Here is a 25,747-nt window from a genome sequence, read left to right on the forward strand (position 1 = left end):
GGAGCAACGAAGCCCGTGCGTCCTCGTGCCGACGTGCCCGCGCAGCCAATCGACAACCGCGCAGCCGTTCGAGTGAAAAAAGTAGCTGTCGTCTCAGCGCAAGCGCGCTACGCAGGGCGGAAGTGACAGTAAGCTTCCGCCCGGCGCGCGGTAAGGTGAGAGGGAAGGGACAATCTTGGAGGCGAGGGGGACATGGGCGCGAGGAGGCGCTGTGCAGACAAGAACGGCGTATGAGGCGAAAGCGGAGGTTAGACCGGAGCGTCGCCGATCGCCACAGCTTGTCAGCGGGACAGGACGCGATCCTGCCTTTCCCGACGTGCCCTTTTTAACCCAAACCTTGCTCCCCGGGAGCCCCGGCTGCCTCTCAGGATTTAGCCCCTGCTCGTTTTCTCCCCTAACTCTCCAAATTTCCTAGGACCTCGTTCAGGATGTTAACTGTTTTCTGTAATAACCTAGTGTTTCAAGTGAGCACTGAGACCCAAAGAGGAGAAATGATTTTCTTAAGGCTATATAGCGAGTTGGAACCAGCTGAGGACTCCTCACAGGGTTCAAGTGGAGAGACTGCTTTATGAGGTATCAGAATGTCTTGGTATTCATCTGTTGTGTCCTCGATATGTGCTAGGTCAGTAGTTCCCAAAGTGTTTCTGTACCAGCAGCAGCCGCGTCACCTGCGAACTTAGTTAGAAATGTGAATTTTCGGACTTCATCAGAAGTTCTGGGGGCGGGGCCTACATCAGCGTTTTAATAAGCCCTCTAGGTGGTGCCCTGCGCCCCGTGCTATGCGATTAAGTTGAGACCAAGGCACCACACTTCTGTGCAGTGGATTTAGAGACAAAGTAACCTTCCCAGAATCACTCAGCTAGTACCTGGGTTTGTCTGATTCCAAAATCTGTACTTTAACCTTAAGCTTGAAGTCTTAAAGACAACAAGGTCAGAACAGCCTTTGCATACCGTATTAATTCACCGGTAGTTCTCCACCTTATGTGAGTAAGAGAATCTCCTGCACAGCTTTCTCAGAATTCCATAGCTGGTGTTTTCCACCACAACCTAACCCCAAGGTTGAGTGGGGCTGTACCCCAAAGGTGATAGACAGCACTCTGCCTGGACCTGGTGGGAGGACCCCATAGGCCACATGGATGTACACCTTTAGTCCTTCCTTCCCCCTGGACCTTGTTCTTTTGGGCCCCGCCTCTTTTCGGAACCCGTTTCCCTCCCGCGTGCTAACTGTGGTGAAGCCTAACCATCTCACTCCAGCTTGGAAGTGGGCCATCAGTCTAAACCCTCTTTTACAGGCTCCCTAGTGGCATGCAGCACTGGAGAGAAACTGAGCGCTCTATCCGAGAATGTTGGAGGACTACTTAGCCCATGGTCAAAGGTACATTTTCAGTCTGCTGGGGCTGACAGTAAAGGTTTGTAACAGGGAGTTAGGGAAGACCGCTCTGAAGGAAGAGTAGGAATGAAGGGAATGACAGAGGGGAAGGCGAGAGAGCATTTCAGGAGATAAAACCACGTGGGCTAATTAACGGTAAGGAATACAGCCACAGACGAGGAAGGAAAGGGAGGGTCCTGTTGAGTTTGTTTTTATCCCAAGGGTGGAGGAGGAAGCCACAGGAAGGATTTGAGCAGAAGACTTCGCTTTTCGGGTTTGCATCTTAAGCAAGATCACTCTGGCTCCTATTTGGAGGACTGGATCAGAGTGGGAGACTAAGGACTGTAAAAGTTGTTCAAGTGAGTGTCAACAATAAAAAAGTAACAATTGGAAAAAGGAAAAAGTTATTCAGGTGAGATTTAGTAGGGCACCGAAGATGGAGAAAATTGGAATAAAATGGAGTTAATTCTTTTTTAAAACTTAAAATTTAACTTGCTGTAAAAGTATATAACTTACCATTTTTAGGTGTATAGTTCAGTGGCACAGTGAAGTACATTCACTTTGTTCTGCAGCCACCCCCACCATCCTTTTTCAGAATCTTTATCTTGCAAAACTGAAACTTTGTACCCACTGACCCCCTAACCCCTGCGCAATGACCATTCTACTTTCTGTCTCTGAATATGACTCAATACCTCCCAAGAGCGGGATTGCACAGTATTTGCCCTTTTCTGATTGGTTTATTTTACTTAGCATAACCTATTCAATGTTCATCATGTTGTAGCATGTGTCAGAATATTCTTCCTTTTTAAGGCTGAATAATTTTATTAAATGTTTGTTAAACAACTGTTGTATGTATATCCCACATTTTGCTTATCCGTTCATCTACTGAGGGAGAGACACTTGGGCTGCTTCCATCTTTTTGCTGTTGTGAGTAATGTGTCTGTGTACATCAGTGGGCAAATATCCATTCTTGTCCCTGCTTTCATCTCTTTTGGTATATATCCAGAGTTGAATTGCTGGATCGTATGATAATTCTACTTTTAATTTTTTGAGGAATCTCCATACTGTTTTCTGTAGCAGCTGCAACATTAAAATTCCCACCAACAGTGCACAAGGGTTCCACTTTGTCCACATCCTGGACAATGCTTATGTTCTGTTGTGGTTTTTTTAAAGATTTTATTTATTTATTTTTAGACAGAGGGGAAGGGAGGGAGACAGAGAAGGAGAGAAACAATGTGTGGTTGCCTCTCACATGCCTCCTACCAGGGACCTGGCCCACAACCCAGGCATGTGCCCTGACTGGCAACCAAACCGGCGACCCTTTGATTCGCAGGCTGGCACTCAGTCTACTGAACCACACCAGCCAGGGCTGTACTCTGTTCTTTTTGATAACAAGTGCTGTGAAGTGGTATCTCATTGCGGTTTTGATTTTTATTTCCCTGCTGATTAGTGATGTTCAGCATCTTTTCATGTGCTTGTTGTCCATTTGTATATCTCTGGACAAGTATCTGTTCCAGACTTTTGCCCACTTTTGAGTCTGGTCATATTTATTCTTGTTGAGTTTTAGGAGTTTTGTATGTAGTCTGGGTATTAATCCCTAATCATATATGTAATTTGAAAATATTTTCTCCCATTCTGTGAGTTGGCCTATTTAGTCTATTTATTGTGTCTTTTTATACACCAAAGCTTTTATTTTTTTAAGTTAAATTTAATTTTATTTATCCTCACCTGAGGACATTCTGCTTTCATTGCATTTAGAGAGAGAGGAAGGGGGAAAGGAAGGGAGAGAGAGAAACATCAGTTGATTGCCTCCCGTACACACCCAGAGTGGGTTAGCTGGGGATCAAACCCGCAGCCTAGGTATGTGCCCTGACTGGGAGTCAAACCCATAACCTTTTAGTTATGGGACAACACTCCAACCAACTGAGCCACACCAGCCAGGGCCAAAGCTTTTAGTTTCGATGAAGTCCAATTTGTGTAATTTGTTGTTGCTTGTGCCTTTGCTGTCATATACAAGAAATCATTGCCATATCCAATGCCATCAAGCTTTCCCCCTGTTTTCTTCTCCGAGCTTTATAATGTTAGCTCTTCTGTTAGGTCTTTGATCCATTTTGAGTTATTTAAAAAAATTTTTTTTTGGTTATAGTTGACAAGCCCTGGCTGGTGTGGCTCAGTGGATTGAATGCTGGCCTGTGAACCGAAGAGTCAGTTATAATGGACATAACAATATATTTTTTTAAGATTTTATTTATTATTTTTAGATAGACAGGAAGGGAGGGAGAAAGAGAGGGAGAGAAACATCAATGTGTGGTTGCCTCCTGCACACCCCTCACTGAGGAACCTGGCCTGCAACCCAGGCACGTGCCCTGACTGGGAATGGAACCTGCAATCCTTTGCTTTGCTTTGCAGGCCTGCACTCAATCCACTGAACTACACCAGCCGGGGCAACATACAATATTCTATTTATTTCAAGTGTACCACATGACGATTATACATTTATATACCTTACAAAGTGATCACCCCGAAAACTCCAGCACCCATCTGGCATCATACGTAGTTCTTACAGTACTATTGACGATATTCCCTATGCTGCACTTTACATTCCCTTGACTATTTTTATAACTGGTAATTTGCACTTCTTAACCCCTTTCAGAGTTAATTTTTTGATACGGTGTTAGGTAGGATCCAACTTCATTCTTTTATATGAGCATACCCAGTTTTCCTACCACCATTTGTTAAAAAGACTTTCCTTTCCCCGTTGAATAGTCTTCACACCATTGGTGAACAAAGTCAGAGGGTTCCTCACCTGTGGCACCCAGAAAAGCCACAGTCTGAGGCAACAGGTTTCTCACAGACAGAAGGGTTTTTTTGTCAGGTAGCTAGACGAAGAGACTGGAGACAAGGCTCAGATCAGTCTCCCTGATCCAGGGTTCAGGGCAAGTTTTTAGGGCCAAGTGAAAGGCCAGTTGTAATTAGAGGACCGTGGACCTTAGCCACTTAAGGTAAGGGTTCTGGTGTTCAAGTTCCTGTCATGTCCCAATCCTTTGGTTCTGGGTGCAGCTGGAGGACGGCATCTGTGCAGTGCTCTCTCTGTAAAATAAGTCAAGGATTGTGTTTAAACACGGATCTGCTGTAAGGGAGCAGAACTATTTTTAAGTTGGTCAGGTGTTTGTGTGCTGTTTTAATTTGGTCATATGTGCGAGGGTTCATTTCAGGGCTGTCTATTCTATTTCATTGCTGTATTTGTCTGTCTTTATGCCACTGCCACATCGTTTTGATTACCATAGCTTTGTAGTATGTTTTGAAATCAGGAAGTAAGTCCTGTAACTGTTCTTTTTCAAATTATTTTGGCTATTGAGGGGTCCTTAGGATTCCATATGCATTTCAGGATGAATTTTTCTATCTCTGCAGGAAAAAGTCTTTGGGATTTTGATAAGAGATTGCAATGAGCCAACAGATGTCTTTGGATAGTATTGAAATCTTAACAATATCAACTCTTCCGATCGTGAACACAAGGTGTTTTTTCATTTATTTGTATCTCCTTCAATTTGTTCAGTGATGTTTTGTAGTTTTTAGTATATGATTTTCACCTCCTTGGTTAATTCTTAAGTGTATTTTCTTTTTGATGCTATTATAAATAAGATTATTTTCTTAATTTCCTTTTAGGCTGTTCATTGTTATTGTATAGAAACAACTGATTTGGGGGCACTGATTTTGTGTCCTGCAACTTTGCTGAATCCATTTATTAGTTTAACCGTGGCTTGTTTGTTTTTTTCTTTTTTTGTGTGTGGATTCTTCGGGTTTTCTACACCAGATCATATCATCTGCACAGATGATTTTAGTCCCCCTTCCCCCAAAAGTTGATTTTTTATGTCATATTGTATTATATTGTGAAGCTCTGACCTTAACTCTGAGATTCACAAAACTTGTGTTTACATAAGTGTCACAGGAAGTCGACAGGCATGCGAAACCCAGTCTGTGTTCCCCTCTCAGCTTTCTAGGAGCAGAGAAAGCCAAGTGGGGGAGCTGTAGTGGAGAGCCCTTGCCTAGAAGGTTCCTTTTTTGCTTTCACCCAAGGTTTTCCTTATCTTAGAAAGTAGGGAATCTGGCTGAATTCCAGTGCATCCATCTGGTTAAACATCCTGGGTGGTCTGGGATGGAAAAGAACTTGATGAAGTCAGATTTGGAAGTGAGAGACAGATTTAGAATTGGAATGATTTTGCCTTTGTCATGTTGGGGCTTTTTAGCACCACCTAAACACATAATCTCAGCCTTGGGGGTGAGTACAGACATACACTCCCGAGATCTTGTGAGTTCAGTCCAGACCACCACGATGAAGTGATTGGTAATCTTTTTGCTGGTGGAGAATCTTGCCTTCAGTTTGTGAAAAATGCAGTATCTGTGCAACTCAGTAAAGCAAAGCGCAATAAAACAAGGTATGCCTGTGTGTCCTCCCAGCCGAATGCCCTGTACTACTGCCAGCTGCTCCTAGAAGGATTTGGAGAGGCAGGTGTGCTCTGAGAGGAAGGATCGCGGCCCCAGACAGACATGAATGGAGTCACAGGAATCAGGAGTTCTGGAGGGAACACCATGAGCTACGGAAAGAGCACCTGTTGTGAAGCAGAGGTCTGAGTTTGCATCCTGGTTCTCTCTTCTTTTTACCTACAGTAAATGTTTTACTAGCACTTAAGAGTCCTTTGTAGGTGTCAGTTTTGCTAAATATTTTACATATTGTACATTTGTTTTCCTCCAAAAGCTGTCCAAACTCTTAACCACTATACTGAACTCCCCTCCTTTAAGTTTTTCTATAGTGAATGTAGGTTGTTTATGTAATTAAAGTGATAGTCTCAGCCCTGACCCATGTGGCTTGGTTGGTTGGGCATTGTACTACAGAGCGAGGGGTTGCTGTTCGATTCCTGGTCAGGGCGTATGCTTGGGTTGTGGGTTCAGTCCCCGGTCCAGGTGCATATGAGAGGCAACCAATCAATGTTTCCCTCTCACATCAGTGTTTCTTTCTCCTCTCTCTAAAATAAGTAAAAAATAAAAATAAGATGGTGGCCTCAAGAAGGCTATGCTTGACTTTAAGGCCACCACAGACCCCTGGGGGGCCACGGGGAAGTCAGATGGTTTGGGGAGACTACTTCGTGGTACCCTCTTCCTCTCACTCCCTTTGGAAGATGAGGTGCTGTCTTCTCAACCCAACAGTTTTCTGGGGATAAATCAGTGCCCTGGTTGTAAGTGACTGGGTCTCCTGTGGCATCAGTGAGTAGTGTGAATTCCTGGACACTCTGGGGGCAGGTTTGGGAATTTGCACTTCCATCTGTCCTGATGACCCTGATGCGTATGGAGGCAGAAGTACTTCTTTGAGTCATGAGTGCCAGTTCTGCCGCTTGAAAGCTGTGTGGAATGCAGCAAGTTATTCTAGCCCTTGTGTTTTACTATTGGCCCTATGCTGAGAGGCCAGATAATACTACACAACAGTGAAATGGATTATCCTATTTCATCCTCTTAGGACCTAAATATTCCCATGTTATCGATGAAGACACTAAAGTTTGGGGTGGTGAACTCACTTGCCTAAGGTCACAACTAATGAAGTGACAGAGCCATAATTTGAACCCAGGCTTTGATCATAGCGGAGTGCCTTGGAAACCAGCAACACCGAGAGCAGTGATGATTATTTCCACACACACCCCCCCCCAAGGTCCGCATATTTCTCTGTGGCTCCTGTGGTGGCTAACAGTGAGGTTACAGCCACACCACCATAGACCTGGGCCCTGCCTCCTGGCAACTTTCACATCATCAGCTTCCAAACTGGAGTGTACCTTTTAAACCCAGAATCCCGATTCCCACCCTAGAGATTCCTATTCACGGGGCTGAGATGGGGAGTAGTGTACCAGTGAAGCCCGCGGAGAAATGACCACTTTCAGAAACAGTAAAAGGAAGAGGCCTTTCTTGACCCTCAGTCTTGAGGAGCCCCTCCATCCTCCCCCCGCCTTTTTTTTTTTACTATAGGACACAGGGTGTATGTTTACCAAAGGACTGGAAGCATCATCCTGGCCCCTTTGGGGCATAAAGAGGTCTGGTAATACATAGCCCACCCAAGTACCTACCACATGTACTCAAGACCAGGGAGCAGAAAGGCATTTAAAAGCTCCTTCTTCAATGAGACTGTTACAGGAAAGGTAGGTGTTCTTAGATAACACTCCTACCTTCATTGGAGAGGGACCCTAGCCACCTGATCGCCATCAACTTTCATTATCTAAGTGCTTCCTTGCCCAGAGCTCATCAGTTTGAAGCTCAGAAGACTTTTCAGTTCTGAACCTGTAACAAGCCATTTCTCCTGCAGCAGTCGAATCACTTCCCCTTTTATGGGAATATTGTTTCCTAGATGTGAAGTGAGTATTAAACTTATTTTTAAGAGCCCTTCCAGCATGTTCCTACTGTGCCAAGCCCCAAGGCCAAGTGTCCCATTTGGTGGTTTCTGACAGGGAAGTGGGAAGACCAGCAGGCTAGGTGAATGAAGGGCTGAGTTGGAGCTCTTGATAATCTGGAGATGCGCAGGGAAACTGTCTCCAAACCCCTAAAGGAGCATGACCTGTGGGAGATCTGGCATCCTTATTTGGTTCTGTGGAACAAGGTTCCAGTGCTTTAGCCCAAACCGTTAGATAGCTGGATACCAGCAGGTTGTGAACTGCCCATCACTAGTTCAAGGTCTGGGTAGACCTCAGGGTAACCTCCAAGCAAGACAGGCCTGAATTCGTACCCTAGCTCCACTTAGGATCAGGCAAATAACCCTTGTTTCTTTACCTACAAGGGAATCTCACTTCGTGTGCGTGTAGATAATGAACAGTGCAGACCCAGGCACACAGCAAGACTGTTCACCACCATTGCAGACTGTGTACTGTTTGGGCTGCAATTACGTGTAGTTATCATTATGACAGAGATGCAACCCACAGCTAACTTAAAAAGGGGAATTTACTAGCTTACGTAATTGGGAAGTCCAGAAGTGGTACTGATTTCAGATAGGACTTAGAGCATTCATCTCATCTCTGCTTTTGTTCTGGCTTCATACTTGCAGCCATGTTCTTTCCTCACCCACAAAGGGAGAGAGAAATGCTGCCAGCTCCTGGAGTCCCCTCACCACTTAGCAACCCCAGGGCTTCACTGTTGATCTCAGGGAAGACTGGTCCAGGGCATATGCCCCCTGCACACTGTGATGAATGGGATATGGAACAGGGCTGAGGACAAGGAAATAAGGGTGTGGAGTGGACTCCCACACGTGGCTACTAGAGGGTGAAATAGGTAATGCAGGTAAGAACTCAGCAAGTGCCTCATCTCCAGGCTGGGCCCAGGGTCACAGTGGATGGGTGTTTGATTGGAAAACAAAAATAAAACAAAACCCAAAACAACTTTATTTGACAAAAGACAAAAACAAAACTTATTTACAGTAGTTTTCTGCTCAAATTACTCAATGGGATATAACTGTGCTAAGTCTCCTCCCAGTTTACCTCACAACCAAACCAGTGGCTGCCCAGCCCCAGCCTATCTTGCACAAGGGGGGAAGGCCAACCAGAATCCAGCAGCATGGCTCCCACACCCCCAGCACCTCCACTGCTCAGTGCACTGCAGGAAGGCAGAGTCCCACTCCAGCCCGACACACTTCCAGTCTCCTGCTACAAGCGTCTTGCAACAGTCACACCCGCCCTGGGCTCACAGACATGGGTAGGGTGGAAAGGCTGGGCAAACAGCAGCGTCAACTAATCTCGAAGCTGCTGTGTTCATCCTTCCCCAGGAGGGTGAGGATCCCTGATCCTCTTCCCACCCACCCCAGGGCATGCAAGGAGAGGGCCCAGGAGGAAGCAAAAAAGAGCCTAGGAAACTTGCCCACTCAGCAAAGCTCCCTCTCCTTAAATACTAATCTCTACTCCCAAGCAACAGGTGGGCCAAGCCACTCAGAAGTGAGGGTGCTTCCCTCAGGGGTGAACACCTGTTTCTGCCATTTCTCCTGGCCAGGCTTTACCAACGCAGCCAATAATCCAGCAACTCTTCCCCCTTGTGCCTGGACCTGGCAACCTAAGAGAACTACAGGCTGGGGCTCCTGACCTGTCTTTTGGCCCAGTAACAATGTCAATCAGAACAAAAATATTTTGGCTAATAATAACCTAGGATTAGTGTTTCTTAGGATATATAAAGATGGGGTATATTGCTGTTGAACGCAGTTGGCAATGAAACAAACAAGAAAAAATAAATGGAAGGGAGATAAGACCAACTGTGATCTGTTCCACTGTGAAGTTCAGGGCAGGGGCCTCTGCAACTCCAGTGTGAAGAAAGGTGCAACACAGAGACACTCTCAGGGGCAGGCCTCTGCTTCCCAGCCCCAGCAGCCTCTGAAGGCAGTTCCGCAGGCAGCTGGGGTCACTCTTCCTGCTTCCTCCAGGAATGCTTTCCTGCCACCATTGTGGGGAAACCTGCCAGCAGATGGAGCTTTTGACATTCTGGCCCCACTACTCCAAGTTCCTAAAGGAATCCAAAACTCAGGCTGCAGGGCAAAGCTTTCAAGAATAAAGGGGAAAACATTAGAGAGGAAAAAAAAAAACACAAGAAAACAAACCCTACTGCCTCAGTCTAGCTTACTTCTCCCACCCCCCAAAAGTACAGTAAAAACAAAAATAGAAAAAAACACCTCTCCGGTTTTTATCATCTTTCTCTGCTCTACGCCTAGAAGGTTTGGTCAGGTTCCCTGTTGGCCCCTCTCCGGCTTTGGGTTTATTCCCCTCTGTGCCTGATGCAGAAAAGCCGAAGCCTGTATACATTTTTTCCTCCTTTTCTTGGTAAACCAAACCAACAATAAAACAACCATTTGGAATTTTGCAGAGATGTAGCTGGTCCCCAAAATAAAAATACTCCTTCCTTATAAAACAATCACCTGTTAACAACGGTGGACCATTCCCAGTTCATCAGACTCCATCACACAACACACACTTCCCCATGAACGCAAACCACAGCAAAAAGGGAAAAATGAACACAAAAACCTAAACATTCAACGGGAGTCGGTTCTGTGACATCTGCTGGGGTCCTCCTTTCTTTTGTTCACACTTACAAACTTGGAATGTCCACACTTGGCCTAACAGAGAGGCCGGCTCAGGAGCAACTTGGACCCAGCACAGGTCTGAACTTGGCAGGTTTCCTGTGCCCAGCCCAGGAGAGCAGGCTGGGACAAAGGTGTCCTGCGGATTCTCTGGAGAAGTAGCAGCAAGCAGCACCATGCCTGTCTCCACTCTCTTAGTCTCCTCACCAGAGGAGGCCTGGAGAAATGGAGGAGTCAGAAGAGGAGGTCCCCATCACAATGCAGCGACACCAGCTGGTGTCTGCCTGCTGAAGACCTCAGGACAGAGGAGATGATCCTGGTGTTTGGCAGTGATCCGAAGAAAGCCTCTGTATGAAAGGGAACCAAAACATAAACCCAGAACAGCTGGCTTGAGCCTTGGACACCCCTGTTGGCAGATGCCTACTTGGGGTTTTCAGAGACTAAGGGGATGGGAGTGTGCAGTAATGGGGGCGACGGGTCCTGCTGCTTCTGAAGCTCCATCTCAGCAGCCCTCTGTAGCGCCACCTCCACAAGCAGCTGGAAGCTGCTGAAGTCCTCCTTGTCCTGCTCTGGGGGTGTGGGCGGTGGTGTGTTGAAGAGTCCACCTGTGGGGCTTCCAGCTTCGGCCCTGGTCAGCAGGGTGAGGGTGTTACCAGGGGTCACCAGGGATTTGGCGGGCTCCAGCTCCCCTTGTGGGAAGGGGGCTGCTGGCTTTTCCCCCTGGCCCGAGTGGAGTGGCATGGAGCACACAGACAAGGAGAGCACGTTGGTGGGGGTCGGGACAGACACAGCCAGCACCGAGGGGCTGCTGCCACGGGGGAGGGCCACATCTGAGGCCTTGCCCCCGCGGCGGGAAATGGTGTACTGGTTGGGGTCTTGGCCGTCCTTCCGAAGCATGTCTGGGAGAAGCCGCCGCCGCGCGTTGATGAACCAGTTACATATCTGGAATGAGTGTTAAGAGGCTGTGATCAGTTCACTCAATCAAAACCAGCTATGGAGCACCTACGTCAGGCCCCAGAATGTAGGAGCAAACAACATACACACACACAACCTCAGTCCTCAGAAAGGGTGATGCTGGGAAGAGGCTGATGGAGACACTAATGGGAACACCCACTCTAGTCTTTGCAGGCTCAGGGTGGCATTCTCTGAGGACATGGCTCCTAAATTGAGATCTGAAGGACGGGCAGTAGTTTACGTGGGAGGTGGAAGGGAGAGGACATTTAGCTGAGGGAAATGAACCTCTACAAAGACCCTGTAGCAGGTGGAAGCAGAGTGTCTATGAGGAACTCAGAGAAGGCAGGCTGGTATGGCTGGAGCTCAGAGTGGTAACTAGAGGTTACCTCTATGGTGGGGATTTGGTTCTTTACCCTAAGGGCAATGGGGAGGGTAGGAGGATGTTAAATGAAGGAGCAAACCAAGGAGAGTGGAAGCAGAGAAAAAGTAGTTCAAGTTATATTAAGGGAGGTGACAATATGACAAATGTTTGATCTACTTGGGAAACTGGAAAGGAGAGGATCTGGTGCCCAGTGGATATGGGGTATGAATGGGAAGAGAGGGGGCAGTGCCAAGGGTGATTCACTCATACGTTTCTAGAGCAGAGTCCTGGTGCAGGCCACAAAAACACCATGTGGCTGTCAGGTAGAAGAAAATCACTGTTTCCGAGCAAAACCAGGATTACTGGCTCCAGCTGAACGTGCATTCAAGCAGCACCCTTAAGTTTATTTTCCTACATGCTGCTCAGAAAGCTACCATTTAACCTTGACCCCATTCCCATTTAATTCACTGTTTGGATCAATCTTTTTGAACTCTGCATGAGGCATGAAATTCCTCACTGTTAATTGTTATTCTGCAAAGCCAAGACACCTAGCACCCTGACCCACATCTGTCTGGATTCTTAGAGATTTTATTTATTTTTAGAGAGAGGGGAAGGGAGGGAGAAAGGGGGAGAAACATCAATGTGCGAGAGATGTATGGGTTGCCTCTCACATGCCCCAACTGGGGACCTGGCCAGCAACTCAGGCACGTGCCCTGAGGGGAATCGAACCAGTGACCCTTTGCAGGCCTGCGCTCAATCCACTGAGGCACACCAGCCAGGGCTGTCTGGATTTTTTTAACAGCTTCATGGCTCTCCAACCCAGCCCCCTTCACTGGTTGTCACTTCTTCTAAAATGCCAGGCCTGTCATTCCTGTTCTAAAAAACTGCCCTGCCTCCTACTGTCCACAAAATCAAATCTAGACGCCCAAGCCTGCGTGTTAACCCCTCCCGTCAGTATCTCCAGGCCTTGTGTCGTTCTTCGGCATGTGAAACTGCTCACCAGCCCCTCATCAGGCCCTGTGCTTTTCTTCTTCTTCTTTCTAGTAGCTTCTTGCCTTTTGCACATCACACTTGTTCTTTCTGAAATGCCTTCTTCTCCACCTCAGATTGGCTACTCCGCGAAGTCTTGGTTGATCTAAGGTATCAGGGATAAGGCCCGAGCAGAGGAAATAGATTCAAAACCCCTCTCTCTTCACCTGGGGCTGGTGTAGGGCCTGGTGGTTTCTTTTCATACACTAATGAACGACACCTGAGGGTAGCAGAAAGCATGTAAATAGTTTCTGCAGCAGGCCCGCATCCTTCTGGACCCTCTATAAGACCAACCACTCACACCCTCGTTTCTCATTTACTCCAAAGGGCCTGGAGGTGTGGCACAGCAATGCTGCAATAGCTCACCTGAGCGTTATATTTCAGGTTACAGATTAGACTCAAACTCTCCTACTTTCATGGCTGGTGTAAGGTCATAAACACAAACCTGTTTCAAAACATTAACCCTTTCCTTAAATAAGCAAATACAACCCCCCACCATTTTTCCCAAGTCCTTCTCCCTCTTGCCCACCACTGGAGGGGCCACTGAAGCAGAAAAACTGCTTAATAACCTTCTTGCCATCTCAGAAGTAGCAGGAGAGAAGAGACGTTAGTTAGACACTGTGGATATTGGGGATCTGGGCATCCTTCTGGGAGCTTTCGCTGAGTTTACCAAACTGCCATTTACTGAGCACTGAGCATCTACACGATTTTATTTTCATAGTTACATCAGCTCTGAGTTTGATCAACTCCCAGTTTACCGATGAACACACTTCCAGCTCAGCCTGAAGAAGTCAGGCAGGATTCAACCTCCAGCCAGGGATCCCCAAGCCTGGGCCTTTGGATCTGGAGGAGCCTTTCCTCCCTGAATCTCTCTCAGGCTGTCACAGGGCCTCAGAGCCCAGCTTACTTTGTTCTTCAAAACAGGTCAGAACTTCTCACTCTCAATTGCTCTCCCTTTCAAGGCTTTGTACTCACTCAAATACTTACTGAGCACTTACTACATGCCAGGCTCAGTTCTCGGTGCTGGTGATCCCTTTGTGAATTAAACAGACATGCACCCTATCCTGTGACACTTACAGTCCACCTCGCTGTGGAGTGTCCCACAGCTAGAACAAACATGGTGAATAGTCACCAATAAGTGCCAGGAAGGAAACAGACAGGAATAAAAAGGTAGCATATAAAGGTAAGAGCAACTTCTGCAGGTGAGGGGTCTGGGAAAGCTAAGACCTAAAGCTGGGGTGTCAAACTCATTTTCAGCGGGGGCCACATCAGCCTTGCAGTTGCCTTCAAAAGGCCGAATGTAATTGCAACTCCTTAACAGTCAAGGAGTAGTTAGTTACATTTATACAGCCCTAAAATTATTTCGGCCCTGTGAAGGCAACTGCGAGGCTGATGTGGCCCCCAGTGAAGATGAGTTTGACACCCCTTATTCTTTAGGTACTAAAAAATAAGAAAGCCAGCCATACAGAAAGCGGAGGGAAGAACATCTTAGAGGGAAAAGCAAATGTCAAGGTCCTGTCCTGAGGCAGGAAAGAGTTTGGTTTAAGGAACTGATGGAAGCAGGCAGGGCTGCGCCCACTGGGCCAGAACACCACGGTCAAAGTCTAGAGGGCCTGACCAGGGGCATCCAACCTGCAGCCCACAGGCCGCTCAGGGTGGCTATGAATGCAGTCCAACACAGAATCATAAATTTACTTAAAACATTATGAGGTTTTTTTTTTGTGATTACGTATCACAACGTATTTAATGTGTGGCCCAAGACAACTATTTTTCTTTCAAAAGGTGGGACACCCCTGGAAACAGGGTCTTGACCTAAATTCCACTCCAAGTCCTGCTCCTGGTCCCATCTCTCCTCTCCTCTCAACAGATAGCTATGCTCTCAACAGATACTTCCAGAGCATGCACCAGCTACTATAGGAGGAAGACAGGAACCCCCTGCCCCTCACTTCCTGTGTGCTGGGATGCTGGGAACTGTGGGCTGTAGCAACACACTGTTTCTTAAAACATTCCTCTAATATTCGCTGAATGATCAAAATGCCACCTCTCCTCAGGGCTCCTGCATCAATTCTCCACCTGCCTGTCACCTTTCTTGGCCAATACCCAGGCAAGCCCTTGGGTACCATCTTCCTATGTCTGCCTCTAACCCAGCTGAACACCTGGCCACCTATGAAAAGGTGCTGGTACCCGGAGTTGGCATGGGTCTTTTTGCCCAGCAGGCTACAGCTGCATCCATTCCACAAGTGAGCCAAGGATAGCACTAGGCCCCTGGCCCTGCCAGGACACGAAAGCTCCTGGGCAGGCAGAGCCAGAGCCTTCTTGTAGCCTTTCTCTTCCTTCTCTGGTCCACCTGGAAAGGTCCCGCCCCTTTGGGATAAAGGGATAAAGGTTCTCCCTTATCCCTTTTCACCACCTCTGTGGTCCAAGCAGCACTATGGAGCACACACAACTACAGGCATCAGCAGACACTGGGGGAGCTGAATCCTGGGGAGGGCTGCAAGGGATCTCCAAGGACAAGGCTGAGCAGCTGGGCTCCATGAAGGAAGGGAACTAGCACTCTGGATACCAGGTGGGCACGTCAGCCATCTCACTTGCACTGTTTAATCTGCACACAGGCCTGGAAGGGTAGTGAGCAGTGTCCCCAAAGTACCAAAAAGGGAACCGGAACTCAAAGAGACTAAAGAACTTGCCGAAGTCACACAGCCTAAGTACAAACCTGGGATTCAAACCTAGAGGCCCCTATTTTTCTTTTTAAGGTTTTATTTATTTCTGGAGAGAGGAGGATGGGGATAGGGAAGGAAAGGGAGAGAAACATCAATGTTAAAGAGAAACATGGATTGGCTGCCTCTTGTACACGCCCCGACCCAGGACTGAACTTTCAACCCAGGCACGCCCAGTTGAGGAACCAACCAGAACCTTTTGCCTTGGGGGATGATGCCCAACCAACTGAGCCACACTGGTCAGGGCCCTACAGCTAGTCTCACTCTGCTTTGCTGTGTCTTACCACGCAGAGGAATAATCATTATCATAATCCTAAAAGTAAATACTTGTTGAAACAAAACGTATCAGGTGGTGTTCTGAACACTTCCCATTTACTCATTTAATCTTCAACAGCTAATGGGACAGGTTCTGTGATGATCTCCATTTTATTTGGACTGTTGAAAAAACAGAGGCCCAGATCAAAGAGGTTCAGTATCTTGCTCAAGGTCACAAGTGCAAATGGATCTGGTCCAAACAGCCTGCTTCCAGGCAGGTGAAAAGGACTGAAGAGAGTCAGTAAAGCCTTTTCTCCTTGTTCAGTTGCTTCCACCCCTCAGTCTGCAGCTGCCTCCTCCATTACCGGTACTACAGAAGAGCGCTGCGCCTTAGCCACCTCACCCCTGGATGCCGGGGAAACGGAGCAGAGTGACCTGGGTCAAGCGAGGTAGGGATGGGTGTTTTCGTTGAGAAGGCAGTATTGGGAGGGGAGCCTGGGCGTGTTCTCACAGCTGTGCAGGCCATCTAGCCCCTAGCTACACCTCCCATTTTGGCTTACGTTCCTGAGAACAGCAGAAACCCTCCCACCCACATATTCTCCCACACACTCACCCTGGTCTGCAGAAAACTTGGCAGACTACTGTCTGTTTTGTCTTCTCATCCGACAGAAATACACAGCTGAGGGGGGCTGCGAAAGGGCAGGCGGCCTGAGCACGCCCCCAGTGCCAGCTGTGATAACAGGCTACCGGGATTTTCTGTAGCCCCCTCCAGGAGCTCAACCCATGCCTAAGTCAGGAAAAGGGCATGTGGCTCGCCCCCACTCCAGGTCCTTGGGCAGGTGGTGGGAGAATGCCAAGGTGAACTCCGTGATTAATATGGCCAAACAGACTGGGAGCCTGCCCAAAAGCCTCTCTCGCATAAAGGAGGGCTCTGTCTCAGAGGCTGTGCCCTGACAGTATTTTTTTTCCTCTTTATCAGAGGCTGAGATGAAGGACACGGGAGGAATCACTGTGGCAAATGGGAGTGGGAGGGACACCAGGAAGCTGTGAAGGCCACAAGGATCAGAGCAGGGCGTTTGACACAAGTGCTTTAACTTCAATGTCTTTTCAGCTGTGAAGGGCAAGCCCAAAAGAGTGGACGGGAGTGAAGGCATGGAGAGACCGCTCCCAAACTTCACAGTACTTCCACGTATTGCAACCACCTGCATCTGAGCAGGCTTGCGGTATTACAGTCACCTGGAGGGCGATTTTAAGAAATGGCTATTTCTTATTGGTTTAACATACCTAAGTGGGGTGGGAGTGAGTCAGGAATATGCCTTTTCAAGTTCCCCAGGGTTCTGTCACCCAGACCGAGGTTACCATGGTTTAACCCATCAGGGTTTAACTTGTCCTTGTGGGCAAATCCCTTTATTCACAAAGCAGCTCAAAAAATATACATATAGATGAAAATGTGGGGACACAGCCCTGGCTGGTGTTGCTCACTGGATTGAGTGCTGGCCTGTGAACCACAAGGTCACTGGTTTGATTCCAGCCACGGCACATGCCTGGGTTGCGGGCCAGGTCCCCAGTTGGGGATGTGCAAGAGGCCACCAATAGATGTATCTCTCTCCCTCTCTTCCTCTCTCTGAAAATAAATAAAATCTCTTAAAAAACGGGGAGAGAGAGGTTGCCAGCAGGAAGAATGGGAAGGCACCTAGCTTTGGTGCCAGAGGAAGGACATCAGCCTGACCGATCAGTAAGAGGTGCCAGGGCACACCGTGCCACCGAGCAGGCCACCACAGCCTCTACAGCAGTCTCCTTTCTTGCCCAGTTCCCCATATGGAGGGACTGCCGCACCTACCTCCCAGTTCCTTCAAGTCTCCACTCAAATGCTGCTTCCTGAGAGCCGCCTCTCCTACAGACACCGAATGGGTCTTTTAAATGATATCTCCCTTCCTCTCCGTGCTAGCCTAGGGCAGGGGAAGTTCCTGTTCTACCGCTGTTTCCAGCACACAGCACTGGGCTCCGCACAGAGCACAGCCCTAGTCAGCATTACAGAGTGGAGAAATGGGGCCTGAACATCCCTGCCACGCTTCCCACCCCTTCCCCCCCCAACAGACAGCCCCTGAGACCAGTCAGAAACCACAGCAATAAAGTGGGCGTAGAGGGGTCACAGGGACCTGTGAAAATCCTTCACAAATGACTTTTTGTTGTTGTTGGTCTCACCCTCCCAACTGCCTAGCCCTAGGCAAGTACCAGCAAACCAGTTAGTTAAATGACTCATTGACTTGCTAATGAATAGCTCCTGGGCAGTTAAAAGAGACAATCGAAAGAGAGGTCCCCAGGGAGAGAGGAAAACAGGCCTGGGCGAAATGTTGCCGAGTACTGGAGCCAGGTGATTGGTACCAGGGGTGCGTTAGATTAGAATATTCTCCTTCATCGATACCTGCAAATGTTTTTAATAAACAATGAAGTTTTATAAGTTAAGTACAGGAGAAAGAGATGCCTCCAGGGACTTAAGCCCACTTTTCCAATTGATGAGCCATATTTCCTTACTTCTGAGGTCCTGCCTGTTACCATTTCCAACACCTGAACTTCATTTTCTGTCACTCAACTGTTACTTATGGAGCACCTCCCAGATACAAGGCACTGAGCTAAACACTCAGGATACAGTGATAAATGAGACCAGTCATGGGTCCAAGTGCTGACCCAGTCCCAGGGCTGGGGAAGGCACAGCTCCTTCAAGGACGGGGAGTCTCTGCGGTTGGGTGGGAGCAAAGTGGTCTGGGGTACTGAGCAGTGGGGCTGGAATGGGGAGGGGCGGTGCCAGGGATGAAGCCTGCTGTACAGATGGGGACAGGTGATGGTATCATTAAGTCGGCAGGAGCATTGAAGGGTTTGGACCAGGATAGTAAAGAAGCCATATTCCAGAAATATTTAAGGGGTATGTATAGGAGTTGGTGACAGATCACAGGAGCCTGAGAAAGAGCCATCCTGGAGAATCTTAGAAAGGGAAGGAGCTGGCGTGGAGATGTTATCAGTCATCAGCCAGGAAACCTGAGGTGCTGGGAGGGGAGACCTCCCAGCAGAGGCAACTGTGTGCTGGGGACTCAGCAGTTTCCTGCAGGGTGGTCCCCATGGCTTTTTAGCTCTCAGCATGGCTCTAGCACAGGGTGGTCACGGAACCCCTCCCACCAGGGGATGCAGGGATCCAGCCTGGCCTGGTCAGAAGTCACCAGCTAACCCTTGCCCCAGACACACAGTCCTCTAAAAGTGAGACCTGGGGATAAGCTGGCCTAGGGAGCCACTAGTTCTCCATAAGAACACTTCACAGGAGAAACACCTGTGGCTTTGTTTCTGCTCCGATCATCGCAGGTGCACCATGGCCCCGGCAGCCCAGACATGCTCAGCTCCAGAGACAGCACCTCTGTCCCCCCACACCACAGCCCTGCCAGCCACACACCGTCCTCGTGCCAGTAACGCAGCTGGGTGGAGTCTCATTGGTTTTACACTAATGTACTTTGGAAAACTATTTACTTTATAGTTGTGTATAAGAGCAAGAGCAAGACACTTACCCAGTTTTCAGTTTGTACACACTTAAGTAACGTGGTGGTAAAAATATTATCCTTTAAAAGGAGATGGTACATTACTCAGATTTGAGAAAGTGTCCCTGACAAAAATCGGTTCCAATAGTGTGACAAGTAGTTTGAGAGAGCCAGTGGGAATACACAGCTGTGGCCTCTCGGATTTCGAAAGAAAATGCCTAACAAAGGGAGTGATTCAGGTTCAGGAAAGAACCCAAAAGAGATGGCCTGCAGGCGCAGATGGCTCAAGGGCCCCAGGGGCAGAAGAATGATGGGACTGCTAAGTACCTTGGAGTTTGGACTACCTCGGGAGGTCAACAGGGTCTGCGGGGTGTGTGCTGCAATCAGATTTGCACTTCTGTGTTCAGGAGACGGGGACTGAAGGAACAAGGCTGCAGGCGGGAAGACCAGCAAAGAGGCTGCCTGGGTAATACTGGCTCAGGGTCCAGACTTTGGCCTGTGAGTTCAAGTCTACCTCTTCTGGAGGCCCTTTAAGGCTCCACAGTGGCTCTCTGCTGCCTTCGAAAAGCAGTGACCACTTTTGGCACACATCGGTGGCCGAGTCTTTCCTGCTATTCCATCCTAGACTACATATTCTTTGAGGCAGGGATGAGTCTGGTTTCTGTCTGGGATCCCAATTCTGCTGGGCATAGAGCTGGGCATAGTGAGATGCGTGGGAGGACACTAAGATCTATGATTTGGACAGAGGAGACTGAAAAGGAGAGCAGAAGCACCCAGTGTGGGCCGAACAGCTCGCAGCGAGCCCTGGGTTCTTCTCAGTCCCTCCTCCTGACACACTGTGCGAGTGCCACACCCCCCTTTTCCAGAAGAGGAACCTGAGGCTCAGTGAGCCGGCAGTGACATGGCCAAGGTCCAGGCTTCCCCTTGTGGAGAAGATGGGCTCCGAGTCAGGGTCTGCAGCGTTAGAGCCTTCCTTGTAGACAGACTCCAGTCAGCCACTGCCCGGAGAGTGAAGTCCAGTGACAGGAGCTCTGAGGACGGAATACTCACGCTGAGACTTCACGGAGGAGGAAGGGGGACAGGAGCTGGGCAGACCAGGGGGGTTCAGACTGGGGTAAGGGAAGGAGGGAGAACCCATTCCACGGATTGGAGTAATGGGCTGGGAAAGGACAGAGGTGGAAAAGGAGGCAGGGGTGGGGCCTTTGTGAGGCTGAGGCAGTCCAGGGCGTCCTGCCTCAGCACCACGAAAACAGAGCAAAACGCCAGCATGTCGGCAACTTGAGGCAATTCCAAGGAGATAAAATCTTGCACTCTGACAAAAAGTAGATAACAGTCTTTTGAACGTGCTCAAAGCCCTTTCACATCCAGTTCTGAATCTGACCCTTAGTTCAGTCAGGCAGAAAAGGAGTCACCCCCACTTCACAGACGAGGAAATCAAGATGTGATCCACGGCCTTGATGTGGCAGAAATGGGTTTTGGACTCAGAGTCTCTGACTTCTGCACTTCCCTTGACCATGAGTCCGACTCAATCTTAACTGCACTGCAGACCATCAGCTTCTCCACGACCGAGTCGCCGTCCAAGCACCACTCGGGGGCTGGGGACCAAATCCCAGACACACAATGCATTCTCACTTCCCACGGCCTCCAGTGTTAACGACGACACCTAGACGGTTCATACTGATTCCTTGCTTCTTTAAAACTCTCAGAAATCTGAAATCTAGCTGCAATGACCTCATGTCACTGTCCTCCCTTGAGGCAGGGGGAGTGGGTGTTCTCATCTGACCAAAAAAACCCCCAAGGCCCAGAGACGGAGGTGACCAGCCTTAGGCCACACAGTGAGTCAGTGACATGGCTGAGATAGGACCAGAACCCAGGTCTCCTGCTACCCCCTCCTTACCTGCAGCACAGATAGGTTGGTTTGCCCAGACAGGCTCAGCTTCTCCTGCTCAGAGGGGTAGGCATTGTAGCGGTGCAAGTATAGCCAGTCCCGCAGGATCTTCACCGACTCCTTGGGCAGGTTTCCTCTGCGCTTCCTCTTGCCTGCCAGGGAGAGGAGGCCTTCGTCCTCACCCAGGTCACTGTCTGACATGGTGTCGAGGGACTAAGCTGGACCTCAGGCAACCCTGGAACAAGGGACAAAGAGGATGGGGACATTATTACCATGCACTGCCACTTACCCTCTTCCTAGTCTCCAAACACACCATTGCCAGGGCCTGGGACACCTGAACTATAGGAAACCGCAGTTCAAAGTGTCAGGCCGGGCCACAGCCTAGGCGAGCCGGTAGGGATGTGTCTGAAAGGCCTCCGCTTCAGCAGGCGATTGCTGAACAAAATGGCAGCTCACTCTTTTAATTAAAAAAATTTTCAATTACAGTTTACATTCAATATTATTTTGTATTAGTTTCGGGTGTACAGCATACTGGTGAGACAATCATACATGTCACAGAGTGTTCCCTGTAAATGGCAGCTCACTAATAAGCAGTACCAGCTACCACTGAGTTCTGTTTCCCATGCTCTGTACTGAGTACTTTACATTTATTATCTCATTCAATCCTCATAAAGCCCATGTAAGGGAGACACTACTATCGTCACCATTTTGTAGATGAGCAAAGCAAGGCCCGGAGATTAAGGCGGCCATTCATACTATGGCTATTAAACAGTTATCATGTGACCCAGTAATTTCACCCCTAGGCATCTACCCAAAAGAAATGAAAACCTATGTCCACACCAAAGCTTGTACACAAGTATTTGTAACATCATTCGTAATAGCAAAAAGTGCCTACCAACAGATGAATGGGTAAATAAAGTGAGGTCTATCCATATAGGGGAATATTACTTGGCCATAAAAAAGACTGAAGTCCTGATCCATGCTAAAATGTGGACAAACCTGGAAAATACTGTGCTAAGTTAAAGCAACACATCATAAGGAACACATATCATGTAGTTCCATTTTAATGAAATGCCTAGACTGGGCTGGAAGGGGATGGAAGGATGATAGATAAAGTGTATGGAGGGGTTTTTAGGTGATAAAGACGTTCTAAAATTGCCTGTGGTAATGGTTGCAGAGTTGTGAATGTACAGTTCATCCTTGAACAATGTGGGGGGCAGGGGCACCAAGCCCCACACAGTTGAAAACTGCAAGTCACTTTTGATCCCCCCAAAATTTGTTTGTCCCTCTCTATTTATGGGCAATTGTTGGTTTCAGGAACCCCTGGAGGATACCAAACCCAGTGAATGCTCAAGTCCCCTACATAAAATAACATAAATCAACGCATCCATGAACTTCAAAGTAGAGATGGAAACATTACAGGTATTTATTGAAAAAAAATCCATGCATAAGTGAACCCGCAAAGTCTAAACCTGTGCTGTTTAAATTTCAGCTGTACTAAAAACCACTGACTTGTTCACTTTGAATTGGCAAGTTCTATGGTATGTGAATTATAACCTCAATAAAGCTGGAAAAAAACCTCCCCTACAGGATACAGCATATGTAGTATAGTGGGTTTGGAGCAAGGCAGTTAGCTCCCACACCCTTCCTCCATACCAACTTGCCTCCCGGGTCTCTCAAGACCCAGCGAGGGTCAGGAAACGATCGATCACCATGGTCTTACAGCAATCTGTGTAACATTTACTGTGCACCTACTGTGTGCCCTGCAGAGAGTGTCCAGTCATCCCTACTAGTTGTCTCTCAAACATTCTCCTTTGTCATCTAGCTCCTAACCTGGTCCCTCCAACCTGGCTGTGTAACTTTGGGCAAATGTCCTCGCCCCTTCTGGGCTTGAGGCCCCCTCTTCAAATGAAAGAGGTTTCCCTAGACAATCCAGCTCAGTTGCTCAGCCCCTGACAAACTTCTTGTTCACACATGCAAAAGAGATTTACATTTTAAAATCAAAAGTTACAGGCCAAGCAGATGCTAGAATCTCAGGGCTCCTCCCTCCTCAGCCTTTAATAGTTCCCAACCCGGCTGGGCCAACAGACTGGCATTTCCCAGGTTTTGTTTCTTAGACTTGGGCCAGAGCCCAGATAACTGGGCTGGCGAGGCCAGGCTTTCGAGGGAAGAGTCTACCCTCCCAGCCAGGCCACCTGGAGGTGAGACAGGCATTGATTAGAGGTGCCACTATTCAGAGAGCACCACAGCCTGACTGCTTTCTGAGGTCAGGTGTCTGAAGTTTAGCTGGCCAGGGCAGTTGGGATCCGGGCTCAGGGACGCATCTCTGGCAGGCTGTGAGTTTACTAAAGGTTGTAGGTACAAATTCCAACCTGGCTATCAGCCAAGTTCCAGTCTGCAGGATTCCAGAGTGTCCTGCACCTCAGCCTGCCTACAATCCTGTGAGATATCTCACAAATATACCCCACACTCACACCAGGCAACTCTCTAACAACACTCATAACTGGCACCGACTCGTCGCTCAGCCCCTGGAACCCGAATGCATTTCACTTCACCGACAAATACAGCACACACGCAGTTTACAAATATATCTCACTTCCTGCACGGTCAACTGGTACCCACAACTAGCCCAACTCCTGGATAAAAGCCCACCCACGAACTCCAAACCGACCCGACCCGCCCACCCACGGACTCTCAGACTGGGAAAACTCCAGACGTCATCACACCAGCCATCAGTTCTTACCCTAACTGGCCCGAGGCAGCAAACTCTCGACTCAACACCCGGTGCACCCTACTACACGCTCCACGACGCCGACCTGCAGCCGCTCCCGCACCAACTTTCTGACAACTCTTCAGCCCTGCCGGACACTCCCCCGCGCCGCGCACTCGCGCTGCATTCCCAGCAGTTCACACAAAGCGCGCAGCCTCCCCCGCGGCCCAGACCGACTCAGAGCACATGGCTCCCGGGGCGGCAGGGAATCCGCCTGCGCTGGGGGCGCCTACACCCCCTCAGACCCCAACCCCGCGTCAGATTCGGCTCTCCAGCTCACCCGCGGGGCCAGCAACCCAGTGGGGCGGGGGCTCTGGAAGAAAGAAAACTCACGTGTCTGTCCCGGGGCAGGAAAAAGTTTGGTTCCCACCCCCTTCCCCCGCAGCTCCGCGCAGGCTGACTCTTCGGGGCTCGGGGCCGGCCGAGCCTGCGCGCTCCGCTTTGTGCTCCGAATTCGGCCCGGAGGGGGAGGGGAGAGGAGGGGGCTGGGCTCCCACCTCCGCACCGCCCCCCCCCCCAGCCCTGCGCCCAGACTCCATGTTGGCCGCCCCCTACCCCGGAGGCTGAGAGCTTCCCCCGCAGGAGGCTCGGCTCACGCTACGCATGCCCGAGGGTCCCCGCGCGCACAAACTTTCTTCAGGTCGCTGGCCCCCCGAGCCCCACTTCCTTGGCCCGCCTGGGAGTGACAGATGCCTCAGAGACAGACTTTCCTTTGTTTCAAAGGAAAGGGGAACTCGCGCGGGCTCCTGGGCCCTCCCAGCTCCAGGCCCTTCCCGTTGCCCCCACCCGCAGCTGTCAGTCTCAGTGGCCCCCACCCCCGCTCCGCCGGAGCGCGGCGGGGGGGGCGGCCGGCGGTTAGCAACGTGCACTTTTGAAACCAAACAAACCAGCCCCGCGCGCTCACCCCGGCAGGGGCAGGAGGGGCCCGTCTGCCGTGGTGGGATCCCAAAAAGCTGGGTCCCCCCAATATGTCCTCGAGAGAGCTTTTCCCCGGGGCGGTGGGGCACCCCTCCACCGGCCCCAGCCCGCACACTGCGGTCGGGACTCACAAACACCAGAGTTCACACATCCACAATCACACGCGCCAGGACGACGCCCCCTCCCCCGCCCGGCCCAGGAAAAAAACTTTCCAAGTTGTCCGCGCGCCCCCCGCCCCCATCTGCTCCGCTCCTTTGCCCCACACTGACTTTCCCGAGAGGCTTTTCCGTCCACGCGGCCTTGAGCTCGGTCCGGGGCGTCCTGGCAGGGGGCAGGGGACGCTGGGGAAGCGCGCCGCGTACCTGCCGGGCCTGACACTCGGCCTGACAGCTCGCGGCTGGAAAGCACCTCGCGGCCTGACGTCAGATCCCCTCTCCTTCCCCCACCAACCCCCCCGTCCGCTCCTCGCCCTCCCCCACCCACCCGGAGGGAGAAAACAAACTTTGCGCTGAGCGCGTCGAGCTACGCCCACCCACTGCGGGGCGTGCCGGCGGCGGCGATGGGCTTCGCCCCGCCCACCGCGCCCGGAGGGGGCGGGGTTGGGAGGGCACCTTCTTCCTGCGCCCACCCCCACCCTCAGGAATGCCACATGGCCTCCATGGAGGAGTGGTGGGAACCCTGACTAGGGATTGAGCGCTTGGGGCAGGAAGGGACCCGTACCTCTTTTCGGAGAGCATTTCCGGAGCGCCTACTGTGTGCTTCACGCTGGGGGAGGGGGCCTCTGCTTGGAGGAGAAAACGCAAATCCCGACGTTTGTAAGTTTGCTCCCTCCACCAGGTTCTCCCGCAGGCGGTGTGGTTGTTACTAAGGCTCT

The 25,747-nt window shown here is 49.7% G+C and overlaps 1 protein-coding gene and 1 long non-coding RNA gene across 7 annotated transcripts; one reads left to right on the forward strand and one right to left on the reverse strand.

Moving 5' to 3' along the window:
* The first annotated feature begins 42 nt into the window (after positions 1-42).
* Positions 43-6,423, forward strand: LOC112304059 (uncharacterized). Of its 4 annotated transcripts, none has more exons than XR_008427086.1 (4): positions 43-155; positions 1,293-1,375; positions 4,781-4,885; positions 5,828-6,423. It is a non-coding gene; the product is annotated as an uncharacterized lncRNA (long non-coding RNA). The 4 variants fall into 4 exon arrangements; XR_006655281.2 differs by lacking the exon at positions 43-155 and adding an exon at positions 162-573; XR_008427085.1 differs by lacking the exon at positions 43-155 and adding an exon at positions 169-247.
* A 2,178-nt stretch (positions 6,424-8,601) lies between these two features.
* On the reverse strand, positions 8,602-25,310 carry TGIF2 (TGFB induced factor homeobox 2). 3 transcript variants are annotated; one of them, XM_024559657.4, is made up of 3 exons: positions 25,236-25,310; positions 21,195-21,420; positions 8,602-11,399 (listed from the first exon to the last, which is right to left on the reverse strand). In XM_024559657.4, exons 2-3 carry the CDS (start codon positions 21,384-21,386, stop codon positions 10,878-10,880), a joined length of 714 nt encoding a protein of 237 aa, XP_024415425.1. In that variant the 5' UTR covers positions 21,387-21,420; positions 25,236-25,310; the 3' UTR covers positions 8,602-10,877. The 3 variants fall into 3 exon arrangements, with proteins under 3 accessions (XP_024415425.1, XP_045050543.1, XP_024415424.1); XM_045194608.3 differs by lacking the exon at positions 25,236-25,310 and adding an exon at positions 24,289-24,346; XM_024559656.4 differs by having other exon boundaries at positions 8,604-11,399; positions 25,143-25,301.
* Positions 25,311-25,747: the final 437 nt, after the last annotated feature.

This window comes from Desmodus rotundus, chromosome 6, assembly GCF_022682495.2.
Source record: "Desmodus rotundus isolate HL8 chromosome 6, HLdesRot8A.1, whole genome shotgun sequence".
Taxonomy (NCBI): domain Eukaryota; kingdom Metazoa; phylum Chordata; class Mammalia; order Chiroptera; family Phyllostomidae; genus Desmodus; species Desmodus rotundus.